General features: G+C 32.5%; 3 protein-coding genes and 1 long non-coding RNA gene across 6 annotated transcripts; 2 read left to right on the top strand and 2 right to left on the bottom strand.

Annotated features, from left to right (window-relative positions):
- The first annotated feature begins 60 nt into the window (after nucleotides 1–60).
- Nucleotides 61–4,156, top strand: LOC139840313 (vacuolar protein sorting-associated protein 55 homolog). Its single transcript, XM_071830581.1, has 5 exons — nucleotides 61–2,538; nucleotides 2,626–2,677; nucleotides 2,892–2,931; nucleotides 3,023–3,107; nucleotides 3,698–4,156. The coding sequence occupies exons 2-5, from the start codon at nucleotides 2,645–2,647 to the stop codon at nucleotides 3,879–3,881; spliced, it is 342 nt and encodes a 113-aa protein (XP_071686682.1). The 5' UTR covers nucleotides 61–2,538; nucleotides 2,626–2,644; the 3' UTR covers nucleotides 3,882–4,156.
- Nucleotides 4,157–4,429: 273 nt separating this feature from the next.
- LOC139843793 (uncharacterized) lies at nucleotides 4,430–5,893 on the bottom strand. The gene is made up of 3 exons (XM_071833943.1): nucleotides 5,523–5,893; nucleotides 4,898–4,951; nucleotides 4,430–4,731 (listed from the first exon to the last, which is right to left on the bottom strand). The coding sequence occupies exons 1-3, from the start codon at nucleotides 5,808–5,810 to the stop codon at nucleotides 4,495–4,497; spliced, it is 579 nt and encodes a 192-aa protein (XP_071690044.1). The 5' UTR covers nucleotides 5,811–5,893; the 3' UTR covers nucleotides 4,430–4,494.
- A 998-nt stretch (nucleotides 5,894–6,891) lies between these two features.
- LOC139840314 (sorting nexin 1) lies at nucleotides 6,892–12,575 on the bottom strand. 2 transcript variants are annotated; one of them, XM_071830583.1, is made up of 12 exons: nucleotides 12,400–12,575; nucleotides 12,155–12,298; nucleotides 11,377–11,512; nucleotides 10,434–10,567; nucleotides 10,108–10,182; nucleotides 9,478–9,637; nucleotides 8,677–8,810; nucleotides 8,470–8,538; nucleotides 8,283–8,362; nucleotides 7,808–7,868; nucleotides 7,420–7,668; nucleotides 6,892–7,187 (listed from the first exon to the last, which is right to left on the bottom strand). In XM_071830583.1, exons 1-11 carry the CDS (start codon nucleotides 12,409–12,411, stop codon nucleotides 7,459–7,461), a joined length of 1,215 nt encoding a protein of 404 aa, XP_071686684.1. In that variant the 5' UTR covers nucleotides 12,412–12,575; the 3' UTR covers nucleotides 6,892–7,187; nucleotides 7,420–7,458. The 2 variants fall into 2 exon arrangements, with proteins under 2 accessions (XP_071686684.1, XP_071686683.1); XM_071830582.1 differs by lacking the exon at nucleotides 6,892–7,187 and having other exon boundaries at nucleotides 7,219–7,668.
- Nucleotides 12,576–13,817: 1,242 nt separating this feature from the next.
- LOC139840315 (uncharacterized) lies at nucleotides 13,818–17,723 on the top strand. 2 transcript variants are annotated; one of them, XR_011757340.1, is made up of 4 exons: nucleotides 13,818–14,077; nucleotides 14,169–14,222; nucleotides 14,368–16,170; nucleotides 17,405–17,723. It is a non-coding gene; the product is annotated as an uncharacterized lncRNA (long non-coding RNA). The 2 variants fall into 2 exon arrangements; XR_011757339.1 differs by lacking the exon at nucleotides 17,405–17,723 and having other exon boundaries at nucleotides 14,368–16,261.
- Nucleotides 17,724–23,686: the final 5,963 nt, after the last annotated feature.

Genomic DNA, 23,686 nt, shown 5'->3' on the forward strand with positions numbered 1-23,686 from the left:
TAATTAATTTTATTTGATTAAGCAATAAATGCTAACTGAAAAAATAAAAATACAAGCAAATCAACCGCGAGTCCTATTATCTCATCATTGCTGCAAAACCTAACTAGTTTTCTCCCCTCAATCGCACTTTTATTTCGGTACTCCGTCACCTTCATCGTGTCAATTACAGCCGGAGTATCAATTTCATCACACACAAACCCTAACAATCACACCGTACTGTTGATTCATCGATCATCGTTCGCCGGACACTTTTACAGAAATGGCGATGACAGTTGAAGGTTAGCCACTTCTATTTTATTTCTAAAATACTCTTAATTATTAATTATAGAGTCAAATTACTGTCTGTTAAACCTTGAATTTTTGTTGTTCAATTGGAAGCTACTCCGTATTTGGTCAACCGTTACGGTTGACTTTTAGGGCTAATATATAATTGATCATCAATTTTAGCTTGTTAATATGATTAATATACAGTAAAATGTAAATTTTTTATTAGGTGCATGTGTAAGTATCAATAAATAGTTTGATCTCAAAGGCCAAAGCTAACAAAATGCATATTATTGGTACTTCTTATGCATTAGATATCACTATGATTTTTAGCGTACACAGAAAATTAGAAATTGTGACTAAATTGTGTTTTAGCTAGCACTTCTATATAACTCACTGGTTATTGTTTTAAATTCAAACAACTATTTAAATTATTAATACAGTTTGTTGCATGGCAATTGATGTGCTACTATGATTTGTTTGTGTAAGAGTGATTAGATGATTCGGTGGCCTTAATGTTTTAATCTGTATCTGATTTCCGATTAAAGATTGTTATAAAATATGTTTTGTGGGTTGAGAATCAGTAACCGGATTGATACTAGAATCGTGGTGTCACTTTCTTAATCGAGTATTTCGACCCACTTGGTCACGGGTATCACGAAATCACGATTAGGATAAGACTACTATGAACAATCGTCTCGAGCAAAAGATAAGTGTTCCTTGCAATTATAGAAAGTATATTTTGGATGTTTGAGTGTTGAAAGTATGCTTAGAAATGTCAAATTTCTGGAACTTTTCTACAATGAATGAATGGTTATATTTATAATGGGTCAAAAGGTGCAATGAGGTGTTGCAACCTTTTAAAATTAGTTATGACCAAAGGACACAAGCCTTGGCAATGGACATGTTTGAAAGGGTGCATTAGTATCCTAATAAAGCGTTAAACATGTCCCAAAACGTCCAAATACAAGACAACCATTAGTAAACCGTTGCAAAACGCTTAGGTAAAAGTTGCAACCTTTTTGCAGTATCAGCAGCATGGTGCGACGCACCATAGAATTGGTGCGGCGCCCCTCATCACTTTCACGAAACACCCAAAATCGTCCATTGGCTACTGATGTCGATTTTGAGATTTTAAGTTATATGGTGCGGCCGTTCGGCGCAATAGCCTTTTATTGCGGCGCATCATTCTTCCCTATGGTGCGCCGCAACAAATAATAGGTGTGGCGCACCTTATGCCTGGACATCCCCTTAGTTTGTTTTCCAACAACAAACTAATACTCAACTCAAGCTATCTCTTTAGCTCTTTGGTGGACGTACACTCCACACTCCAAATCCGTTCTAGAGCATTAGAGATTGCTTCACTTTCAACCTAGCAAATCCAATACACTAAAATGATTCATTGAATCACACTAAAATCACCAACAAAGATTTAGATTCTGAGCGTAATTCAGATTTTTGGACATTAGAGAAGATCATTTTCTTAATTAAGTAGCAGATTCATGGGAGTTGTAAAACCAATAACTTTGGGCCTCGAGGCAAGTAATTGAAAATGATTTCAAATTAAGTAGAGAAACAATTGTTGGCTTAAATTATTCTGTTTATTGAAATTCTGTTACTATTTTATATGGATTTTCAATCGTGATTTCTAATTGACAAGAAAAGGGAATGTTGATTTGTTGGACACTTTTCTTTCGGTGAGTTGTTTGTATCTTCTCTTCAATACCTACAATGGAGGTGTTTGGGATTATAACTGATTTGCTTCAAAGAGAACTAAAGAATATCACTTGTTGAACGCATATTTCCCAATGAACTATTGAGATAAATAGTTGAATAAAAAAAACCTCAAAATTGGTGTGCCAATATACTTTATTCAATCTCGGTAATAATCCAATATACACACACAACCAAAATTAAAGGATTTTTTTTTACTTTTTCCTCTGATTTTTACTATTATAGTAATAGTAATAGTAATATCTACGAGAAGTGAACTCTAGTTTTGGGATGGTGTAAAATGTACAGAAAACTGGAAATAAAAATGAGCAATAATGTGGTTAGCGGTAATAATATATTTTTACACTATAACTACAACGTATATGTACTACACATATAATGAACATGTACTTTTCACACTGGCAGGGGTATTTATTTTGTTCTTATATAGGTACTTATACGTTCATTGTAGCCATCTTTACTATCTCTAATATTTGATTTTTCTCCTTTTTTGGTGCATGTATTTCACTGCTCTCTTGGATCATGACTCACCCATGCAGTGTAAGCCAGCTTAAATACATAATTTTGTTTTCTAGTATTTATAGCTCCAGTAAGATTACTAACACATAACACATTATTTTTTTCCAGGCTTGCTGGACTTGCCCTTATGTTTTCATCCAGCCTTCTTTTACAACTCTTGGTACGTTAAATGGCTTTTTACTGTCTTCCAGTCATCATAATGAATTCTGTAAATCATATTTTTGACACACATATCCACTGAACTACTGATGATATAATAGTAGTATTTATTTATATATAATTATAATTATAAACCTAATAGTAGGTGAAAAAGAAAGATAACGTAAGAAATTACCAGTGTTCTCAGTCTTTTTGCCATCTTATTGTGGTTGCAGGCTTGTGTAATATACAGCAACTGGTGGCCGATGTTATCAGGTGGTTGACGGTATCAAGATCTAGCACTTTTATATATTGATATTTGCATATTTTTAAGAGGTTGATGTGGAACTAAATAATGTTTTTGCAGCACTCATGTATGTTTTGGTCCCAATGCCATGCATGTTTTTTGGTGGAGGTTCCACTGAATATTTACTCAGTCGCGATGGTGGCGGGTAAGTATTTGTAATATGTGTTCTCAAACTTTCTATAATAATATATCACGTGAATTGAAATCTGTTTTTCTAAAATATTCCATGAATTGATATCTTTCTAAAATATTACATGAACTGTTTATTGTGTTAGCATTCCATTTAGTGCTGTAGATTAACATTTGATTGTTGAATAACCATTCTTATTGATAAGAAAACACTTAAGCTGGCAATATTGACCATTTTGAACAAATGGTAGATGTGTGAATAACGAAACGATTATATCTTTCACTTTTGACCCTTTTGCCTATACCGTCTATACCTGCGAAGCAGAAAGATAGATTTTTTAGAGCAAAAAGCTAAGCATAATGCATCCAAAAGTCGGTAGCTGTTTTTGATGGCAACTTTGACCCTTTTTAGTTATGAATGTGCTTTTGGGTTGTGCTTCATTTCAGACTGGGTTAATTCAAAAAGCTTAGTAGCTGAGAGGTGAACGGGTCAAACGGGTTTAAAGGCATCCTAACTCAAAGTCTCAAATTATTAGACCATTTTGACCCGTTATCCGACCCACACATCTTATGCTTAAGTACTCAGTTATTGGTTTTACATGGCAGATGGATAGATGCTGCCAAGTTCCTAACAGGTGCGTCTGCAGTAGGAAGTATAGCCATCCCCATCATCTTAAAGCATGCACATCTAATCAGCACTGGAGCTATGTTGATTGAATTCATGTCCTTTTTCATATTTGTGGGTACTGTAATGTGTTATCATCGTGCTAATCTTGAAGATGAATGGTGAGGAACTTTGTCACAAATTTCATACTTGTAAAAGAGCGAAGAAGAAAGTGAAAGAAGTATCAAAAGGTGAAACACATTTTTAGAAAACATGTTTTTGTTAATGTAAAGCTAAAAAGGTTAACCTAGTTTCTTCACTTGTGCACATTCTTGATGTAGTTAATTAGTCCTTCCTTTTATTGTTCATGCATATGCATATGCATATGCATACAAGTAAACAAGGTGTTCTTTTTCATGTGAATGATGTTATATTAGTGACACTTTGTTTGGTTAACCTATATTTGGTTATTCTGGTTAAAACTTCACATACAACTTTTACTGCGTGGGGTACAAGTTATATCGGTATTGCTACTTGAAATTGTTGCTATTTTAATCCCTTAGAGATGAAACATTACTCAAGATATTACAAATGGTTGGTTAGTAAGAGTTGTATTAAACCAAACAGTAGTATAGTATTTCAAGAATCATATACATAATTAGTTAGTTACACATTTTCATCTTAACCAATTATCAAACTCATAACCACATCCATTTTCCATTACAAACCGGATATAACCTTCATTAATGTAACTTTTATAAATCAAGATCAACATAAAGGATTATAATTTACATTTTTTTCAAAGTGAAGCTAATTCAACTGACTTTTTAAGTGCTGCAAGAAGGCTTTTCATGATTCTAGGCTCCCCTGGTGGTGACCGATCTTTCATTGGCCCGTCTCTTACAGCTCGAAAAAATGGCGTTGAACTTGAAGCGTCTGCTGGAAAAACCAAACAATCAATGTAAACCGGGACCTCAGTAACTCCATCGCCAATTGTAATGAACCCAAGCCGTACACCACCTTGAATTTTGTCAACCTGTTTCATATACACATTTTCATATTATGAACTTTTGCTAAAAATAGTCGGCTTTGGGATCTACATATATTATGACTACTGAAGTCAAACAAGCTAATTTTATATAAAGTTGCTACTTTTTTTATTGAAAAAAAAAAAGAAAAAAAAAAAAAAAAAGAAAACTAACCTTAAGAGGCATTGGAAGTGGTAGCTGGGCACCTTGGCTCATACTGTTTGCCCACTGTCAAAACAATATAACCAGTTATATTGAAAGAGGTAATAACAGTTATTAAAAAGTCTAACTTTTTAATTTGTGGGGTTTTGCTAACCTATGCGAGTGGCATAGGTTAAGTTGCATTTATTGAACTCGAAATTTTCTTACATATCAGAATTTGTAGTTAATACATACAAATAAGAGTTAACTATGAGATGAAATTAATATGTATTAAATGAAAATATTAATATTTTAGAAAAGTTAGAGTTTATTAAATGCTGCTTAACGTTGGCAAACGTTAGCAAAACCCTAATTTGCGACCAATATATAAAAATTTGAACAATTTTATAAACCACAGAAGCTTTCTCATGTGAAGTAAGTATGATTCATAAGTTTAATTTGTTCCGAGTTATATTACATCATTTAAAAGAAAATCGAAACAAATTCAAATGAAGATAATGCTATGAATAAATATTGAATGTATCTTTATTTTACAATTAACTTCAAACATACCAACAAAACTATTGTTATATCTACATATAAAGGTGTCTACAAAATCTAATACAGAATTAACTTTTCGAAAATATTCAGTCCATACCTGAAACAACAGCGATTCGAATCTATTAAGATCAGTATTCATAGGAAGTTTCATAGTTCCCAAAGAAACTCCCTCCTCATTATCAGCTGGAGTAATGCTGTTGTTGTTCGACGCACGAGTTACAAAATTACCAGAAAAATCACCAGCTAAAACGAGTTTAGGACTGCGATTTTTATTGCTTTCGGATAACTGAAACTGAGGACTAACAAGATTGTAAGATAACGGCAGTTTCGGGCTAACGACACCTTTTAGTTGCAAAAATAACTGTCTGCTAGATACAGTAGCCATGGCTTGTGAATTTTGAGTAATGAGGAAAGTGGTTGTTAAAATTCAGTTATTTTTAATAAGATATGGTGTTTGGGGTGTTGCTTTGTTCCACCACAACAAAGGCTGTAGATAAATTGTTTATGAAAAGTTGCATAAATAGTCCTATAACTATCAGCTACGTGTCATTTCGGTCCCTTTAGTTAACCATTTGTTATATTTGCTTTTATTTTATAGGAGTATAAAACTTCAATATTTTTTCTTGTCAAAAATTGCATTAGACACACAATTTTCAACATTAAGAGTTAGTATAATCAGCTCCCCTTTTCAAGGCTTTTAACTCTGTTTTGTTAATTAGTATGAAGTATGATTTCTGTCTGTTGTCTCAAGCTGTTTTAAGTTTGATCTACACTGTTAATTTCCATCTATTGATTAATTAGTACAATCGTACATCAAATACATATTGTTGTGGGGTTTCTCCTCAGCTCGAATATGAGACTCGTACAAGCATTTCAACAGAATTAACCTAGATATGTATTAGGTACGAATTAAAAACATAATGTGATGGCTACAGATACGTAGATACTAACACGCCAACTCATTTAGCATTTCAAATTCTATTAAAAGAAGTTTTCACCTTATTAATGGTATGTTATTCGCCAGTTTAGGTTTTAAATGGTTGAATGATCAAATATGATTAAGATACTATTTCATCCCATAAATTTGAATAAAAAAGTAGAGAATCCTCATGAATCTAACTCTAAGCATGGCAAACAGTCAAGGGCGGAATTATTAAGGGACAAAGGAGGGTGGTGGCCACCCTGAAGATTTGGGTAAGTACTTAAATTTGTAGTCCTCCGAGTTACAGACGTTTGGGCTTTTAAATCAACTAAATCGGAGTCCGTATGAAGAAAATATGACCAAAATAGTGAATGGCGGAATTTGTGAATTGTAACCGTTCCGATCATATATCGTTTATACGAACTCATATTTAATTTATTCAACTCAATGGGCTAAAATATTCATTTTTATACTTGTAATAAAATCATATTTAATTTATTCAACTCAATGGGCTAAAATATTCATTTTTATACTTGTAATAAAATCGCACCCGTCTGTGTGATTTTAAGGGTTTACTATCGGTAAAGAAAGACATTTATAATTTCGTGGATCGTGACCCTCCCATTACAAATCTTCAAGTTCCGCCACTGCGAATAGTTTGATTACCAGTTCATTACAACTCAGAAAACAAAAACAAGTACAACTACCATCCACCGTATTCTTTAAACTGTTTTATTACACTGTAACTAATTAATTGCATTGATTGATGACTGATTCTTCTACTGATTCAAAATTACATGATCACTTTCAAAACGCATGTCCAAACACCCCCCAACAAACCTAACAGCAGAATGAAAGAAAGTTTATATCACAAATTTGCTCAAATGTAGATGCTGGAATATATTCAGAAGATACATGGCAAAACTGAAACGGAGAAATTCTAAAAAATATAAAGAAATCTATGAAATGTTCCATTTCTTTGTTACACAACAGAAGATCTTAAATAGGATGGACGTTAAGATGTGAAAACAAACAAAACAGAACCGATGAGTGAAAAAAAGATGAGCAATACCATTTTGAGATATTAAACATGATAGCGTTTAAAGCAGTGTTATGAGACAGAGAGAGAATCAAGTTTTGGAAGAAGACTTCGCCAGGCATCAGCTATACCATTGGCTAAACGTGCTTGGCCCTTTGCAAATTCATGAAAAGCCAGCCCCATATCTTGTGTTTTTTGATCTTGGAAACGCACGATTTCTTCATTCATTAGCCGCACTATTGTCTCAAATCTTCTTGTTGCTTCCTCACCATCCGCTTTTAGCTGCATACCATTACAATACAAGATAACTTGGAGCATATAATCAAATTCTGATAATATCATAATAATCAGTCTTATTTGTATGATCAAACACAGTTTTATTAGATAGCATGCTGTAGTGCAATAAATATATGGTACTAACCTCCCCTAGTTCATGCTCTGCATCTAACATCTTCTCCGATCGAATTAGCCTCAACTTGTTGCTGAAACAGAAATGTAAAACAAATATGGACCTTTGTTAGTACAAATAAATACTCATAAATTAGCTAAAATCACAACAATAACACCCCTCTCCCATTTGAATTGGTCAAATGGGATAAAGGGGTCAAAAGTCAAGAATGCATAAAACCTCATAGATAATTTTAATCCAACTATGAAGATTAATACAGAAATAACCCAGGTTTCGTAATTACAAATGACACTGACCTTTTTTTACGAACACGTATTATTTTGGGATGACCATGTTTCTGGTGAGCCTAACGCCCTAACCAAACCCATTTCAGTCAGTAGCAATAAACTATACGTTGTAACACGTTGCCCAGGTTGCCCCCTCTTAAGTAATGTGATCAAGATCATGTAATATATAGCATAAAAGGGATTCGTAATAAAGATCTTACAGATCGATCTCCTTTAGCTTTATCGCCTCTGCCAGTTCACACTGTTGCCTGAAAGCATTGGCCCTCTCTGCTATAGTACCCTGTTTACAAATCAAACGTGAGATACTATAAAAACTCCAACAAGTAGAAACACAAGTGTGACTAAATATATTTAATCAATGGCAAGCTTTTGAACTTCAACACTTGCCTTGATGGATTGAACAGCACGAACATAATCCTTCAAAGGTTCTTCAAAGTTCATTAGAATATGCTGAGCCTGTTTGACAGAGCACATAAAGAAAATTGTGAAATACGGCATATACTTGCAAAGATCAATAAATATCAACTACGCACTGATCTTCACGAGTTCAAACATTTGTTTTTCATTCATAATGGAGAAATAATAAATACTGACTTCTCTTTGAAGCTTGACTGATAGCATTTCTGACTTTGCCCCAAGCTCGGAAAATGCAGTTCCGAGAGCGTCTCCTTCACAAGCACCAAGAAGCTTGATTGCCTTGCCAAAATCTGCTAGAGATTGCCCCAACTCTGTAACAATCATTATACAGAGTGCGTTATAGCAGCTCAGCTGTATTGGGCTATGTTGAATAGAGACAGAACAACCCATTTACTAATGAGCCGGTCGATTTGAGTTATGCTTTATCTCGAATAGATAATAGGTAATTAAACAAATTATCGTAAAATAAAACAGGTCAATGAAACAAAAGTCACCTACAGTGTATCTTTAACGCATAAAAGCACCCAAACATTTGTATTTAAGATGTTTGACTATTTTGAAGATGTATAAGTAATTAAGTACTAATAAGTTATGTGTGAACAATTAATAACTTAGGCAAGAATAATAATAAGGTTTCAGGCCAGCACAACCCCGTCTGTTTTTATCCACACCAAAAATTACCAACTTTAAACCAAACATGTTTTGACCAACCCCATTTGATGCCTTTATAATTGACTAATTGTTATAATCAGCAGTATGAAATCTGCATTTCAGTTCTGCAAAAAGCAAAATATATTTGCTAACCCACAACCACCTAGATAACAATACAAAATCAAGATTCGTGTCAGATGAAAGCCGCATGCTCTTTAGATTTGCCAATTGTGTTTGATATTCATCTAAAATGTCTTTTTTTAACAGCTGGAGCAAACACTAAAAGGATAAAGAACCAGTATAAAGGTTTTTAGAAGCTTTAAATACCTCTGTGCCTCTTAACTAGACGATACGCATGCTTCTGAGCTTCAGCTAAGTGATCTTCAAGTTCAAATATATATCGTTTTAGCTTCTCGTATTCTGGATTTGTTTCTTCCACTGGCTTTTCTTTCCCAAGAACTACATCACTCACTTTAGACTGAACATCCTGTCTCGTTATAACATGAGATATATTAACATATAACAGATTTATGTAATGTTGGTGCCAACATAATTTTTCTTAATAAACACAAATAATCATGAAACTGGAAAAATTAAATATGTAATCTGGTACACACACAAATAAATAAATTGCAACATGTAATAAAAATCAGCAAAAAGAAAGGGAAATCACACTTGTAGTTAACCTTCCTAATTAAATCACACTTGTAGTTAACCTTCCTAATTAAGTAACTAATCCCAGAAGAAATTACACCTTGAGCCAAATAATTTGAAATATCCCAGCAATGATATTTTTCAACAGCTATAAATATTTGGTCATCCATATTAAAGTTTAGTAGCCTGAAGTTTTCCTAACCACATGGTTGACAACTGAACCTCTCTATTTATTTTCATTTAATAATGAACTTCCAGTAGATTTTAGTTCGATATTATCAATAGTTTTTAGTTCGATCTTACCCTGAATATCTGCATCAAATCAGACGGTTTCTTCTTAAAGATTCCAGTATCTTGTGACCTTGCTCTTTCCATTGTCTGTAAACAGCCAAAATGTAGCGTAAAAACTACTGGAAATATCAAAGAGGTGCATGTAGATAAGAGGAAAGGTGATACCAATACTACAGTGTGACTCTAAATTAATGAAAACATAAACATAAATAGGAGAAAGTAAAGCTATATTTGCATCTTCTTATCTTGATCAAGTAAGTAAATAACATCACGGTGATATTATTTATGGAGCACTAATGAACTTTTTAGACTAAGCAGTCACCACAAGAGCATTTTACCTGTTCATCAGCCTGTAAAAAGGTTCGAAGGTCCTCACTTTGCTGAAGTTCATGATGTAATGCAATCCTATTGACAAATGTATGCAATGCTTGACGCCTCATCTCAATAAACTCAGCACTGAATCTGAACTTCTCTGCATCAGTGAGGCCATAGTCAGTCATCTTGACAAAACTTATGCTTGCTTATCATTAACCAGAGCACTAACAGTAGTACACAGTGGGACAATTTTTAAATATTTCATCTTTGTTATTGATTAATTTATAGATATTCCATGTATATGAAAATTGTAAAGTATTCATGTCACAATTACCTATTTGCCCATTAACATCAGTAAAAATTGACATGGGATTTTATATATTTATATAATAGTCAAACAATTTCCTTAACCTATGTGCCAAGTCGAATGTTGCAATTATCATGAGGTGGAGGGAGTATATTTCATGGCCAATAAGGCAATAACCTCATTAGAAACACCAATGCTCTAACATTCAAGTAGCTATGACGACCACATTAACCACAAAAATAAGAAGCATTTTAACTAAATATAACTTTAGTTATAAACTTTATTTTCGCTTTCAAGAAGACCTTTTTAGTATGAATCCTAAATTTAAGAACTTCCTCGTCATGAACTAATAAGAAAACGCTTATCCCTAAATATTAACTATGGTTCCAGTAAACTGAATGATGATCGTAAAAAACCATGATACTACAGATCAACTGGTATAACTTCAAAATGGAGACACTATAGAAGCTAAATAAATGCAATGTAGATGAATTAATGAATTATACCAGTAGAGAATCAAACAGCTGACAACTATTACATGCTTGCTCGTAAATTAAAGAACTTTAGTAACTGACAATATCAACTCCTTTTTTAATTTTTAACGCCAATAATATCAAAAGTGTGCCACAGCCAGAATAACGGAACAGAGTAAATCTCACCTACAGTGCTCTTCTCTGGAAGAGGAGGAATGAAGATACCCTTGTACTTCTCAAAGAGACGATCGCGTAACCAGACAAAATCTGTATACCGTCGAATCACAATCTTTTCTGGTCCCTGATATTCAGGGAAGTTCGTCTGCAAAACAAAAAACGTTAGACAAATAACAGTACCACTAAAGTTTTAAAACATCATCACTGTAGTATAAAACTCCGTAGTAGTTAGGCAAAATTATTTTAGGCTCTCCATTGGAGTATATGAATTATATGTTCCTCTTAGCATTTAACTTTTAATTATCATCCATTGAATATTGATGCAGTTGACAATTCCTAAATCATAACTAGTATTGAATTTCGATTAATTCATTAACTATTATTAGTTCACCAAATGTAAGTGCTTCGATATCTATACCTCCTTATCAGCAATAAATATCACAATGTCATTGTATGTAGCATACTTCCACACAGAGTCTTAACTGTGACCTAACCCTAACTTTATATGACCACTTCATCTGATAACCAGTGATTTTTCATGATTGGCACTACGTCATCAATAGACGAAATCTAAGATTCGTTACAGAAATAAGTCGATTCGGTATTAAGCTACATACAATAACAATACGCAATAAGTTCAATACATTTCATTGCACATAGCTCAACCAACAATTACTTATACAATGTAAAACACATCCTCAATCAAACTATATCTCTATCAATCAAAATATCAACACATAACAAAATTGTAACAAACTATCCATACATACTGATATAATGAAATTACCTTAGTTATGACTTTATAAGAGATATAGGCTTGAACACCGTTCCCCATTTTAGCAGGATCAGTAACAGAAACTGACAAAAACGGAATTTGTGAAGGAGGAGATCTAGGGCTTTGTAAACCCCCACCGCTTGTAGGACTTCTTTGCTGCATGTTTGTTTAATTTAATGGTAATCGAATTAGGTTATTAGTTGACTAACAATAATAGGTAATTAGATATGTATGAATTAATTTGAGATTGATGTTACCGTAGTGATCATGATTTATTGCTGCAATTAGATTTCAGTGATGTCGATTGAGCCCTAATTTTGATAATACAGTGAAAGGATTTGATCTATTTGATGATATTATAGTGTACGGATGCGTGGATTCGACGTTGAAGATGATCGGTAAAACGTTTGCTGTCTGTTGTAAGTTTTAGATGAAATCGATAAAGAGACGCAAGATTTTTATATATTTTTCTTACCTTTCCATTTACTCAGCATAAGAATATAAGACTAAAAAATTTAAGTTTAAGATAAGAAAATTTATATCTATATGTATCTGTCTATCTATGTATAGTCATACAGAGCTCTAAAATGATTATGTCATCATTAATCTAATTAATATTTAATTTTCATAATGATGTTATCATAATTATATATTAGTTTAATTAAAAAACAATGTGAAATCTTTTATAAAAGAAAATATTAATCTCATAAATTGTAATTTTAATTTTCTAAAAAACATTACAAGGCATTTATTATTACTAATAATTATAATTATTATTAAAAATATAAATACTCAACTTGAGCAAACTTTATTATTATTATTATTTACTTTTAATATAATAATTATAATTATAATTATTATATTATTAATATTCAAATATGGATTCTTTTTACGAAATTAACTACGTTACATATGTTTGCGAAAATACATGTCTCTATATATTTTTAAAAATAACGACAACTTTCTTAGTCAAACGGGTCATTAAAATAAATAACTTTAGCATTTACATTCATTTAATACCTAAAACATGTCATTAAATTGTTTCTTTTAAACAAAGCCGTGATTTTACGGGTCATTTCACTAGTACTCTAATAAACCTCTAAAATGATGACATCATCCTCAAACTAAATTACTCTTTATGATGATCTCATAATTATATATTAATTTAATTAAAAAAATTTAAAAGGCATTTATTATTATTAATTATTATTATTATTATTAAAAGTATATATATAAATATTCAACTTTGAAAGAATTTTATGTTTGTAAAATCAACAAGAAGTTTCTGAATCCGTGGTTCTACGGGGCAATAAACTAAATGACTTTAACATTTACATTCACTTAATACCTAAAACATATCATTAAAGTGTTTCTTTTAAACAAACCCGTATTTCCACCGGTCATTTCATTAGTTTATATTTATATCTCTTTATTAATCTCTAATAAGAGAAAAATTATGAGGTCAACTTTTTTGAAAAAAGCACACCTGGCAAAAGGCCAACCTCTAGACGACAAATCTAACTTTGATCCAAACCCTCTAAATTATAGATAGCGTCAATTTAAGTTTTCAAGTGGCAGTTGGGCTTCCTAATTACACGATTGCCCTTATGCCCTTAATAAATTTTATTAAATTAAATACGGAGTATCTCTTTAATTGAATTGAATAACCGTCTTATATAACCGTAACCACGTCTACGCCAATCTCACTCACCCTCCTTCCCCATCTACTTTGTTAATCATCATCAGACCTCCTTTTACAATCGCCTTCAACAATCGACGGCAAACAATCGATGGTTTCGCGCGGTTATAATTGTTGTGGCCGTTCGCCACGGTTTTAATCAACTGTATTAGGCGTTTGTAGTTTTAATCGACACAATTAGGGTTTTATTTGCTGTTTTCACATTCGCATTCATCTGTTCAGTCAATCGATGAAAGGTTAGGGTTTTATTCGTTGCTTTGTTGACGATTGTCGATTAATTTTTTTTTATATTGGTGACTGTTCGTTTTGATGTTGTCGATGTTGCAGGTGACGTCGCTGGTGGCTGTGATGATCGGTGATTGAATACACTTTTGTAAATCTGTATGTATATTTCCCTTCAATTCCTCTATATTACTTTATCGTAGTTGATATATGATCTTAGACTTTTTTGTCACGGTCCCCTATGTATTTGTAATTGATTACTACTATTAATTAATAGAACATAGAATTTTAATATTATTTATAGTGTTTCCGGGCGATCAGTGGCTCCGGGCGGTCAGTGGCTCCTCTCAAGAGTGCTTTTGTTGCACGTGTCGGGCGTAGTAAGGCCAAGTCCTAGAGTTGACTTTCGTTGTGTGTCAACTTGATAAAATTTCTGGTAAGTTTCAACATGTAATTAAGGATTCACAGCAAGTTTATTCATATTTGATTTTTGGACTATTTCATTTGATTATGTTGATGCATACAATGATTAATCATATTAGAGCTGTTTAGTTGAGTTGTTTACATGTTAAATTTTGATTGTTAGTTGAGTTGTGGATGACAGTGTTGACATACAATCTTCACTAGATGGGTTTATGACATGTTCTGTTACAGGGTCACATATCATATGCTCAAAAATATGTAAGTATGTTACAGAAGTAGAAAGATGCAAGAATTCCCATATAATATCTTTTTGACAAAACATTTCTTCATGAAGAACTGGTTTAATCTTTAGTTTTTAGTGGTAACAAAATGGCCGGGTCGGGCTGTATGGGACAAATTTAGTTAAAAAGTATCAATTACCCGTTCTTTACTTAAGGCTTTAAAGTTGTTACCCTTAAATAGATTTAAAAATTAGAATTATTTTGGCGAAGAATCGTACATCATAATTATATTAACAAGATCTTTGCCTGTGAAAATTATGAGAAAAGTATTACTAGCAAAGGAAAAAAAGGGTTATATCATTTAATGCTACGGGCTCAGTCATATATTAGGCTCATTAATAACATGTTTTGGTATGTGACGAATTGTGTATTGGAGAGTAGTGGCTGAATTGGAGGCATGACTTGACATGCTTTGGTTCGGTTGAATAGTTTTGGACGGTAGAAACAGGCATCAATGGATAGCAGCGGCAAAGATCAAGCTTTTTTATATATTGCCACTGCAACTGCGAAGGATGTTAATGGACGTTTTATATACACTCAATGGTTTCGGTTCATTTATAACTATAAGTATCAGTATGACAGTATCATGCCTAATATGTTTCCTTTTTAGTAATTACTGAGATTAAGATTGTGTATGCTATATTAACATGTTACTGAGTATGATTTTTTTTTCCAGACTTTACTTTGTTACATGCTCTTCTTGGTTTGTGAAGTTTGTTGCTAATCATATTTAGTACCCACGTTCACATATAAGCAGCTCAAGAAACACATCTAGATCTTTTTCAAGTTTGTTGCTAATCATATTCATGCAATTGCGTGACGTTCACTGAAAAAGTTTTCTCGGGCATACCTTGTTATAGTTAGTGTTTTGGTTTTTGTAAAAGACTTTTTAGAAAAATATCGATTTGTATCACTCCATATTTATGTTATTTTTCTATTACGAATGATTATTCATTCGAACACATTTTGTTTACATTTTTTGAGGTTTGGTTATATGGCAGATGTAATTGTCTATATTCTACATTTGTTTCTTTATGTGCTATGAATTATGATATACTGATTTTTCTATATACTGGTGGCAACTGAGAAGTTTTCTCTGTTGAGTAGAAAGCTGGAAGTTATTCAGTGCTCTTCATGATGTTGGGTCTTCTCAGGACTACCATTCGATCAATAATTTTCATTCTTTTTATGCTTATAAATATATTTATTTTTCTATTGGTTTAATGTATTTAAAAATAACAGTTAATGAGTAATGTGGTACAACATCAATGATACAGGGTGCCTTGGATGGTGAACTAGAATTTCCTTAGAGTGAGAAGAGGTTAGATGGTTAAAGCAAAATGGTAAGAGCCTTGATTTGAAGGTCACCGCAAGTACATCTATGGTGGTCACATATATGTTAGGTAAATTTGTATATTTTTTCAAATCCAAAAACTTGATTTATATCAACTCATTTTTAACGTCCGTTTGATATTTGTCGATTTATTGTTCACATATACTGCACTACTATTACTTATATCATTAACATAAATAACTTATTAAGAATATATTTTAAGAATTTGTATGATAAAATACCCGCGAATGCGCGGGTTATAAACTAGTTTATATTTATAATAAAAACTGTTTTTAAGAAACAAGTTCATGCAAAAATAGTACCCTATTTTTAACTTGGGTTTTTTCTTCTAACTTTGATTTAAATATTTTTGTTTGTATTTATGAAATGAATTGATTTTTGAATATATTTTTTAAAAGTATAATGTTCATCAAGTATTATGTAACACATAAAAAAAATTTAAAATTAAAATGGGAAGAAATAATCTCTAGAGTTAAAACATAACAATAGATTTAGAACGCAGGAGTAATACATTTGTTGGTTGATTCTGATTATTTTTTGAGGAGGAGACATTTATTTTTTAATTACAATCATTAAAAAAGTCCTTAAGATAAATGTTAGATAATAAACATAAACAATTTATTGATTATGACGTTGACTTTTTGATAACGATATTTATTTATTTTAAAAACAATTTATGCACTTTAAAGTCAAAAGTTGAAAATAAAATTATTAATGATAATAAGTGATAATTTATTTTTGAATTTGAGCTGTTTGAATTTTTTGTAAAAAAATTAATCATTCGTGTTAATTTTATTAAAATCTTATAATTATGTATCAAAAAGTTTTATACTAATGATGTTTGAATTTTTATGTTGTTTGGTGATACAATAATCTAACCAGTAAATTTTTAAGTGTTCAATAAATCTGATTATTATTTAAAATTTTATAAGAAATTCAATTATTTGATGTCTTAAAGCGTGACCTACTATTCATTTTTGCATTATACATCTCTAAAATCATACTAGGTTCATTAATTTCTATGTTTAAGTAACAAGCACTATATATTTCATAAATATAATAATAATATAAATTACAATTTATATTTAAATGAAAATTCAAAGGCTCACTTAGAGTTATCGTTAAAATGCTTAATAATATTGTAATTTGCGAATATTTATTAGTTTTCTTAAAACGCGTAGACCGACAAGGACACATTTTGTATTTCTTTGACAACCCACAAAACCATTCTGTAAAAGTCGATACATGTGATATACGTCCAACAAATACCCCTTGAGTGGCAGATACGAATCTATCGCAAAGGCTTACTTCGAGTGTCTAGTACCAGATGTATATGGTGACCAGATCTACAAGCAGGTTGATGCGGCCCCAAGGGAATCATATCTGCAGGTAGATTTATTACGGCCCGAAATCAAAGGTAAAATACTTATTTCCTACGGGACTCGAACTTGCGCCAACTTCTCAAAGGCTTCCGCTCATGGAGCTGTGATTTTAAAGGTAACGAAGACTAGTTGAACTATTGCTTACTCGTAATAATTACGAAGAATTAGTTTTACAGTAGTATTTACACGTGCAATATTTTTTTTTAATGTTTAGAATTTGTTTTACTTATTTATTTATCGCCATTTATCGTTGTTTCATAAAAAACTTATATTTGGGCAAATAGTGAAATGCCCCGTTCATATCGATTATAAACGTTTCATATTAATTGGTTTCATTGCGAGGTTTTGACCTCTATATGAAACGTTTTTCAAAGACAGCATTCGTTTTTAAAACAATTCATAACCTTTATTTATGATAAAGGTTTAACTGACATAGATTATCAATCAATGATAATCTAAAATACAAAGTTTACACACGACCATTACAAGGTGATTAATAATATGTTACAACAAAATATGTTTCCGAATGCAGTTTTTAAACAATATCATACAAGCGTGCTGACTCAAAATCTTGTCCTTAATTAGCATGCAACAACGGAAGCTTTTAATAATCACCTGAGAATAAACATGCTTAAAACGTCAACAAAAATGTTGGTGAATATATCAAATTGTAATAATAGACCACAAGATTTCATTTTTCATAATTGGCATACAGGCATATAGCAATCTGTATAAAAATCATTCATATGGTGAACACCTGGTAACCGACATTAACAAGATGCATATAGAATATCCCAAAAACGGAATCATTCCTTCTGTATAAATATAAACCTCGAAGTACCAAAGCATCCATAACCTGGATGGGGTTTGTTAGGCCCAATAGATCTATCTTTAGGATTCACGTCAATTAGTGGACTGGTTCACTAATTCTTAGGTTACCAAGCTAAAGGGGCGATATTCGGTGTAGTAATCCAACCATAGAATATAATTTCAAGTACTTGTGTCTATTTTGTAAAATATTTACAAAGCTGCATGTATTCTCATCCCAAAAATATTAGATAGTAAAAATGGGACTATAACTCACTTTCACAGATTTTCAATTCGTCCTCAATCAGACTTGGGCACGGATCGATTCACGAACCTATAACAAATATATACTGTAACATCTCGTCTTTTTCCGTTTACTTTCCGTTTAATTATTTTAAGTCCGTTATTTAATTCTAACATCTCCCGTTTACTCTACGTATTTAAGGTAATTCGTTAGGTTAATTCACGCACCCGTTTTGAAACTCGAGGGACTAAGGTTGCCAAGTGGGCAAACTAGTTGACTAGGTCAACTAGTCAACCCACCATCCACCACCACTCATTCACTTCATCACCTCCTCATCTTAATACTTCTACTTTTTCTCTCGAAACACTAAATCAAAGATTCATCATCTATTCAAGATCTAGCAAGCATCAACTAAAACAAATTACATATTTGGAATCCTTGCATCTTCCTCTTCAATTCCATACCAACTTCATCTAATTTGGGTAACTTTCTAAAAATACTAGATTCTTTGTTCTTGAGGTTTTTGACTTATAAAAGTGTTAATTAGTGTCTATGGCTCAAGTCTAACATGAATATGTGATTTATATGCTCGATCTCGTTATTTTGGGTAACTAGCATGAAATTGATAAATGGGTGTGTTTAATCTTGAGTTTGGTTGCTTAAATGTTGTTAGATGTTAAAAGTGCATGTATTAAATGTGTTACTAGCATCACTAGTTTCAATTTGATGTGTAGGTTGACTTAGAAAGACTCCATAAACATAATTGCTAAATTTATGATTTTGAGTTAGGGTTTGATAGAAGTAAAATGGATTTTTGATGCATTGAATGCTTTGCAATGTTGTTTGTAAATGTTTAGTTGTTTTGTATGCGTAATTACCTACGAAACGGCGTATTATATGTGTGCATTTAATTCCCGAATCATCAAAGTGCATTTATGAACTTGAAAGCATTTATGGTGAACATTTAATGAACTTTCAACTTGGTTTTGATTGTTATAAATGATGAATTTGATTGATGAAATGTGTTTAGTTGTGTTCCTCGTTAAATTACCTTTCCAACGATATATGACATGCATTTTAAATGTTTACGGTTCATTAGTTTTGTTGGTTTGAAGTTTGGCTCGTTTTGACACTTGAAAAACTGCCCAGATTTCTGATCAGGTACCAACCGCGACGCGGGCCTCCAAGCCACGGCGCGGCTTAACAATGACCCAGATGGTCTGGAACCATCAAAAGCCTCAACCCCCAAAACAAGTTTTAACCCGCGGCGCGGGTATTCCATCCGCGGCGCGTCTTAAAGCTTTGAAAAATGGTTGTCCAAATTTGCAACTTACATTTAATTCTAACTATGCTACGCATCTCCGATTACCATTAACTTGTTCTAACATGCTTATATATGATTAATTAGCTCAGAAAAATAGTTCGAGACCCGACCCGAACGTGTTGACTTTTTCGTTGACTTTGACTTGACCAAAGTTGACTTTTACTCAACTTAACCAACGCTTTGTTTAAATCTTTCTAATCTTCTTGTATACTTGATTCTTTGACAATTTGATTCACATGCTATATAATCGAGTCGTAACGAGCCATAAGACTAATTGAACAACTTTGACCAACCGTGTTACCGTTATTGATACAACCTACTTGTTTAGGTCAAGACTAGCATTCGTTCTTGCACACGTCACTTTGTGAAGTACTTTATTTACTCGTGCACTCAAGGTGAGATCGTAGTCTCACTTTTACTCTTTTATACTTATACTTGGGATGAGAAAACATAAACATTTTCGTTTTACAAAGTGAACACAAGTGTGAAAACAAACAAAGATACATACGAGTTAGAACACAAATCCTCAAGTCCAATTATCATTAGTTACACTTGTAGGGTGTAAGCGAGAACTTATGTTGTGTGGCCATACGGGTTTGACGAACCCTCATTCAAACGGTTCGCTACCGTTGACGGATGAAATATATTTTCGGTATAGTGTAGGTTCTAACACTGTGATTCAGAGGTACTATTCAGTTAAGCCTTGATAATTGGGTGCTTGTGATACAAACAACATCTTACGGGATGTAAACGATTTGGATAAACATCTTATACTAAATCTTGTGGTTCAATACAATATACTTACTAAACCTATGATTTCACCAACGTTTTCGTTGACAGATTCTCTATGTTTTTCTCAGGTCCTTGAACGTTAAGTGATACATGCTTCCGCTCACTATTTTGATACTTGCTTGGATGTCGAGTATACATGCATACATGGAGCGTCTTTTGACTTACTTTTAAATTGTGTCGCATAGGTTTCATTTGTACTTTTAACGTTGTAATGTAACTAGTCGTTGAACCACTTTTGTAAACTTTGAAACATCCTTACACTTGAAATGAATGCGACATATTTTGGGTCAAACGTTGTTTAAAGACTTATGACCACGTAACGGGACCTAAGTAGACGGTGCCGTCAATGACGATTTTGTCGGATCGCTACATATACATGTATATCAAGGTATGATAGAAATACATTCACATCATATTTTTATTTACGTGTTGACGATTTAAATTGTTAAGTTAGCAGTCCAACGTTAGTAGTCCACAATTAGTAGTCCAATGTTAGTAGTACATATATAGTTCAATATATCACCCTGAAATAATCAAAACATAGTGTACACGTATTTTATAAGACTCAATCATAACCCAAGAAACAGCTATTGCCTTAGAATTAATCTAGACGTATTGTGTATATGGTATCTTTCGATTTATCCGACGTATTGTGTAACTATTGTCTTAACTAATCAAGATTATATTATATTGTCTCGGACTTAACCAAGACTAGTATATTACAAGAAAAAACTCATGACATGTTTAAATACAAGAAAAGTTAGCTAGGATATGGTTAGTATAGATTTTGTAAAAATAATCTCGTAGCCATTTTAGGCTATTTTTAACCAATATTGTTTTGCCCATAACTTCTTCATTATAAATCGGTTTTGAGTGAATCAAATTGCTATGGTTTTGTAATGAACTCTAGTTTCTAAACTAAACAGAAAAGTGGTGGTTTATAGTCGGAGTTACAGGTTACAAGTCCATTTTTGAAAGAGGTGGTCATATCTGTCGAAAGAATGACACCTTGATGACCATTTTGAAAAGCATACTTCTACTTTGTGTTTAACCACCATTTTTAGATATATTATCATGTTCATATGAAATATCATTTTTCCATTAAACAAACTTTTAAATCAAAGTATATGATAGTTTTTAATTATCCAACCCAAAACAGCTCCCGGTTTTACTACGACGGCGTATGTCCAGTTTTACGGTGTTCTTTGTGTTTTCAAGTTTTAAATCCTTAAGTTAGCATATCATATAGATATAAAACATGTGTTTAGTTGTTTTTAAAATTCAAGTTAGAAGGATTAACTTGGTTTGCGAACAAGTTTAGAATTAACTAAACTATGTTCTAGTGATTGCAAGTTATTTTCTTCGAATAAGATAGTTATATAAGTATGAATCGAACGATGTTATGATCTTCGTTACTACCTCAAGTATAGTAGGTAAACCTACTGAAAATGATGAGAAATGATCTTGAGCTTCAAAGGATCTTTGATGGTTTGGAAGTTCTTGAAGTAGAACCATGACATGAAAACAAGTTCAAGTAAGATTACTACTTGATTTAAGATAGTTATGTTTATAGAATTTAATCAAATATTAAATATAGTTATTACATTGATTTAGAATGAACACCTACTGAGATAAATGAAGATTTCTTGATGTTGGATGATTACTTGAAATGGATTTGCAAGATTGAAAGTAATCTAGCAAACTTGAAAGTCTTTTTGAATTGTTCTTGAGTAGTTGTTTTGTATTTTGATTTAAGCTTGGATCTTTAAGGAAAAAGGGACGGTACCCCAGCAAAATTTTATTAGATCATAAAAAATAAGTGCATGGAGGGGGGTGTTTTGAAGTGATCACCCCCTAACACTTTGACAATCAATCCCTACACTAATGCAAATGTAAATCTATACATTCATTAAAGCCTATAAAAAGAAAAAACACTTAAGCTTATACATCCACCAAAACCATAGTATATGACTATAAAAATTCAAAATGCCAAGCAACCAAACCTGCACAAGATCACATATATATATGAAATGACAAGCAATACCTGAGATCTTCACAGCCATCTCTTCAAAATTCTTCAAACCTTGATCATCTTGAAACTTTATATCTTGAAAATCTCTAGTCTTCAAATATTGAACTTCAAACTTGAACTTCAAAACTTGAACCTTGACAACTTGAACCTTGATACCTTGAACTTTAGCTTGAACTTCATAATCCATAAGTATAACAGCAAATGAAATGACCAAGTGACCATGGGACCTGCCAAAACAGCAAACCACAACCACTACACAAACCAAGGTTACACTATATGATTTCTTTATACTTTCCCATATTTTGTCAATTATATCACAATACATAACAACCATATCAGACCACCATAATGAGAAAATCACCAAATCATCAAGAGCAGAAAACCACCAAAATGAAACCACCAAACCACACAATGTGCTAGGGATCACAAGGGCCACTGAAGACACAATGCAATACAACCTAGCACCTAGATAGTTGGAGCCAAGCCAACTATCCATCAAACTACCTCCTGACCAAAATGAGAACCCGGTCAACTCTAAAAAGTCAAAGAAGTCAAAATAATGAGAATGGGTACTACAACACCACCACATAATCAAAATTCGACTTTTTAACCCAAGAGAGACCTTCCAGCTACGGTGCCTTCGGGCAATTAAGCACACCAAAGTAAACACTGTAGCATCTACAAAATAACAAGTTTGACTTTTAAAAGTCAAATAGGTACAAATACATAAAGGGATGTAAAGTAGCACTACATTCACCACAACCCCATGACTTATCTCAATAACTGAGATATAACTAACTATAAAATAAGAATAGCTAGGTTGTACCTCCATGATTAAAATCATGATTAGATCCACTGTTTGAATGACTGGTAACAGTGAAACCCCAAATAGCAGAAGCTTTGACAGATTGAGTACTTGACCTAATTTTAAGGCCAATTAATCTCAACCTTACAACATCATAAATTCTCTTGCATAACACATCA

This window comes from Rutidosis leptorrhynchoides, chromosome 4 (assembly GCF_046630445.1).
Source record: "Rutidosis leptorrhynchoides isolate AG116_Rl617_1_P2 chromosome 4, CSIRO_AGI_Rlap_v1, whole genome shotgun sequence".
Taxonomy (NCBI): Eukaryota; Viridiplantae; Streptophyta; class Magnoliopsida; order Asterales; family Asteraceae; genus Rutidosis; species Rutidosis leptorrhynchoides.

Coding starts and splice junctions, on each gene's coding strand:
- LOC139840313 (XM_071830581.1), top strand. CDS start 2,645: ATGTTTTCATCCAGCCTTCTTTTACAACTCTTG. Junction 2,932..3,022: donor CTGGTGGCCGATGTTATCAG/GTGGTTGACGGT, acceptor ATGTTTTTGCAG/CACTCATGTATGTTTTGGTC. Junction 3,108..3,697: donor CTCAGTCGCGATGGTGGCGG/GTAAGTATTTGT, acceptor TTTACATGGCAG/ATGGATAGATGCTGCCAAGT.
- LOC139843793 (XM_071833943.1), bottom strand. CDS start 5,810: ATGGCTACTGTATCTAGCAGACAGTTATTTTTGCAACTAAAAGGTGTC. Junction 4,952..5,522: donor TCGAATCGCTGTTGTTTCAG/GTATGGACTGAA, acceptor TTGTTTTGACAG/TGGGCAAACAGTATGAGCCA. Junction 4,732..4,897: donor CACTTCCAATGCCTCTTAAG/GTTAGTTTTCTT, acceptor TATATGAAACAG/GTTGACAAAATTCAAGGTGG.
- LOC139840314 (XM_071830583.1), bottom strand. Junction 8,811..9,477: donor TCTAGTTAAGAGGCACAGAG/GTATTTAAAGCT, acceptor TGATTGTTACAG/AGTTGGGGCAATCTCTAGCA. Junction 7,869..8,282: donor AAGCTAAAGGAGATCGATCT/GTAAGATCTTTA, acceptor TTTCTGTTTCAG/CAACAAGTTGAGGCTAATTC.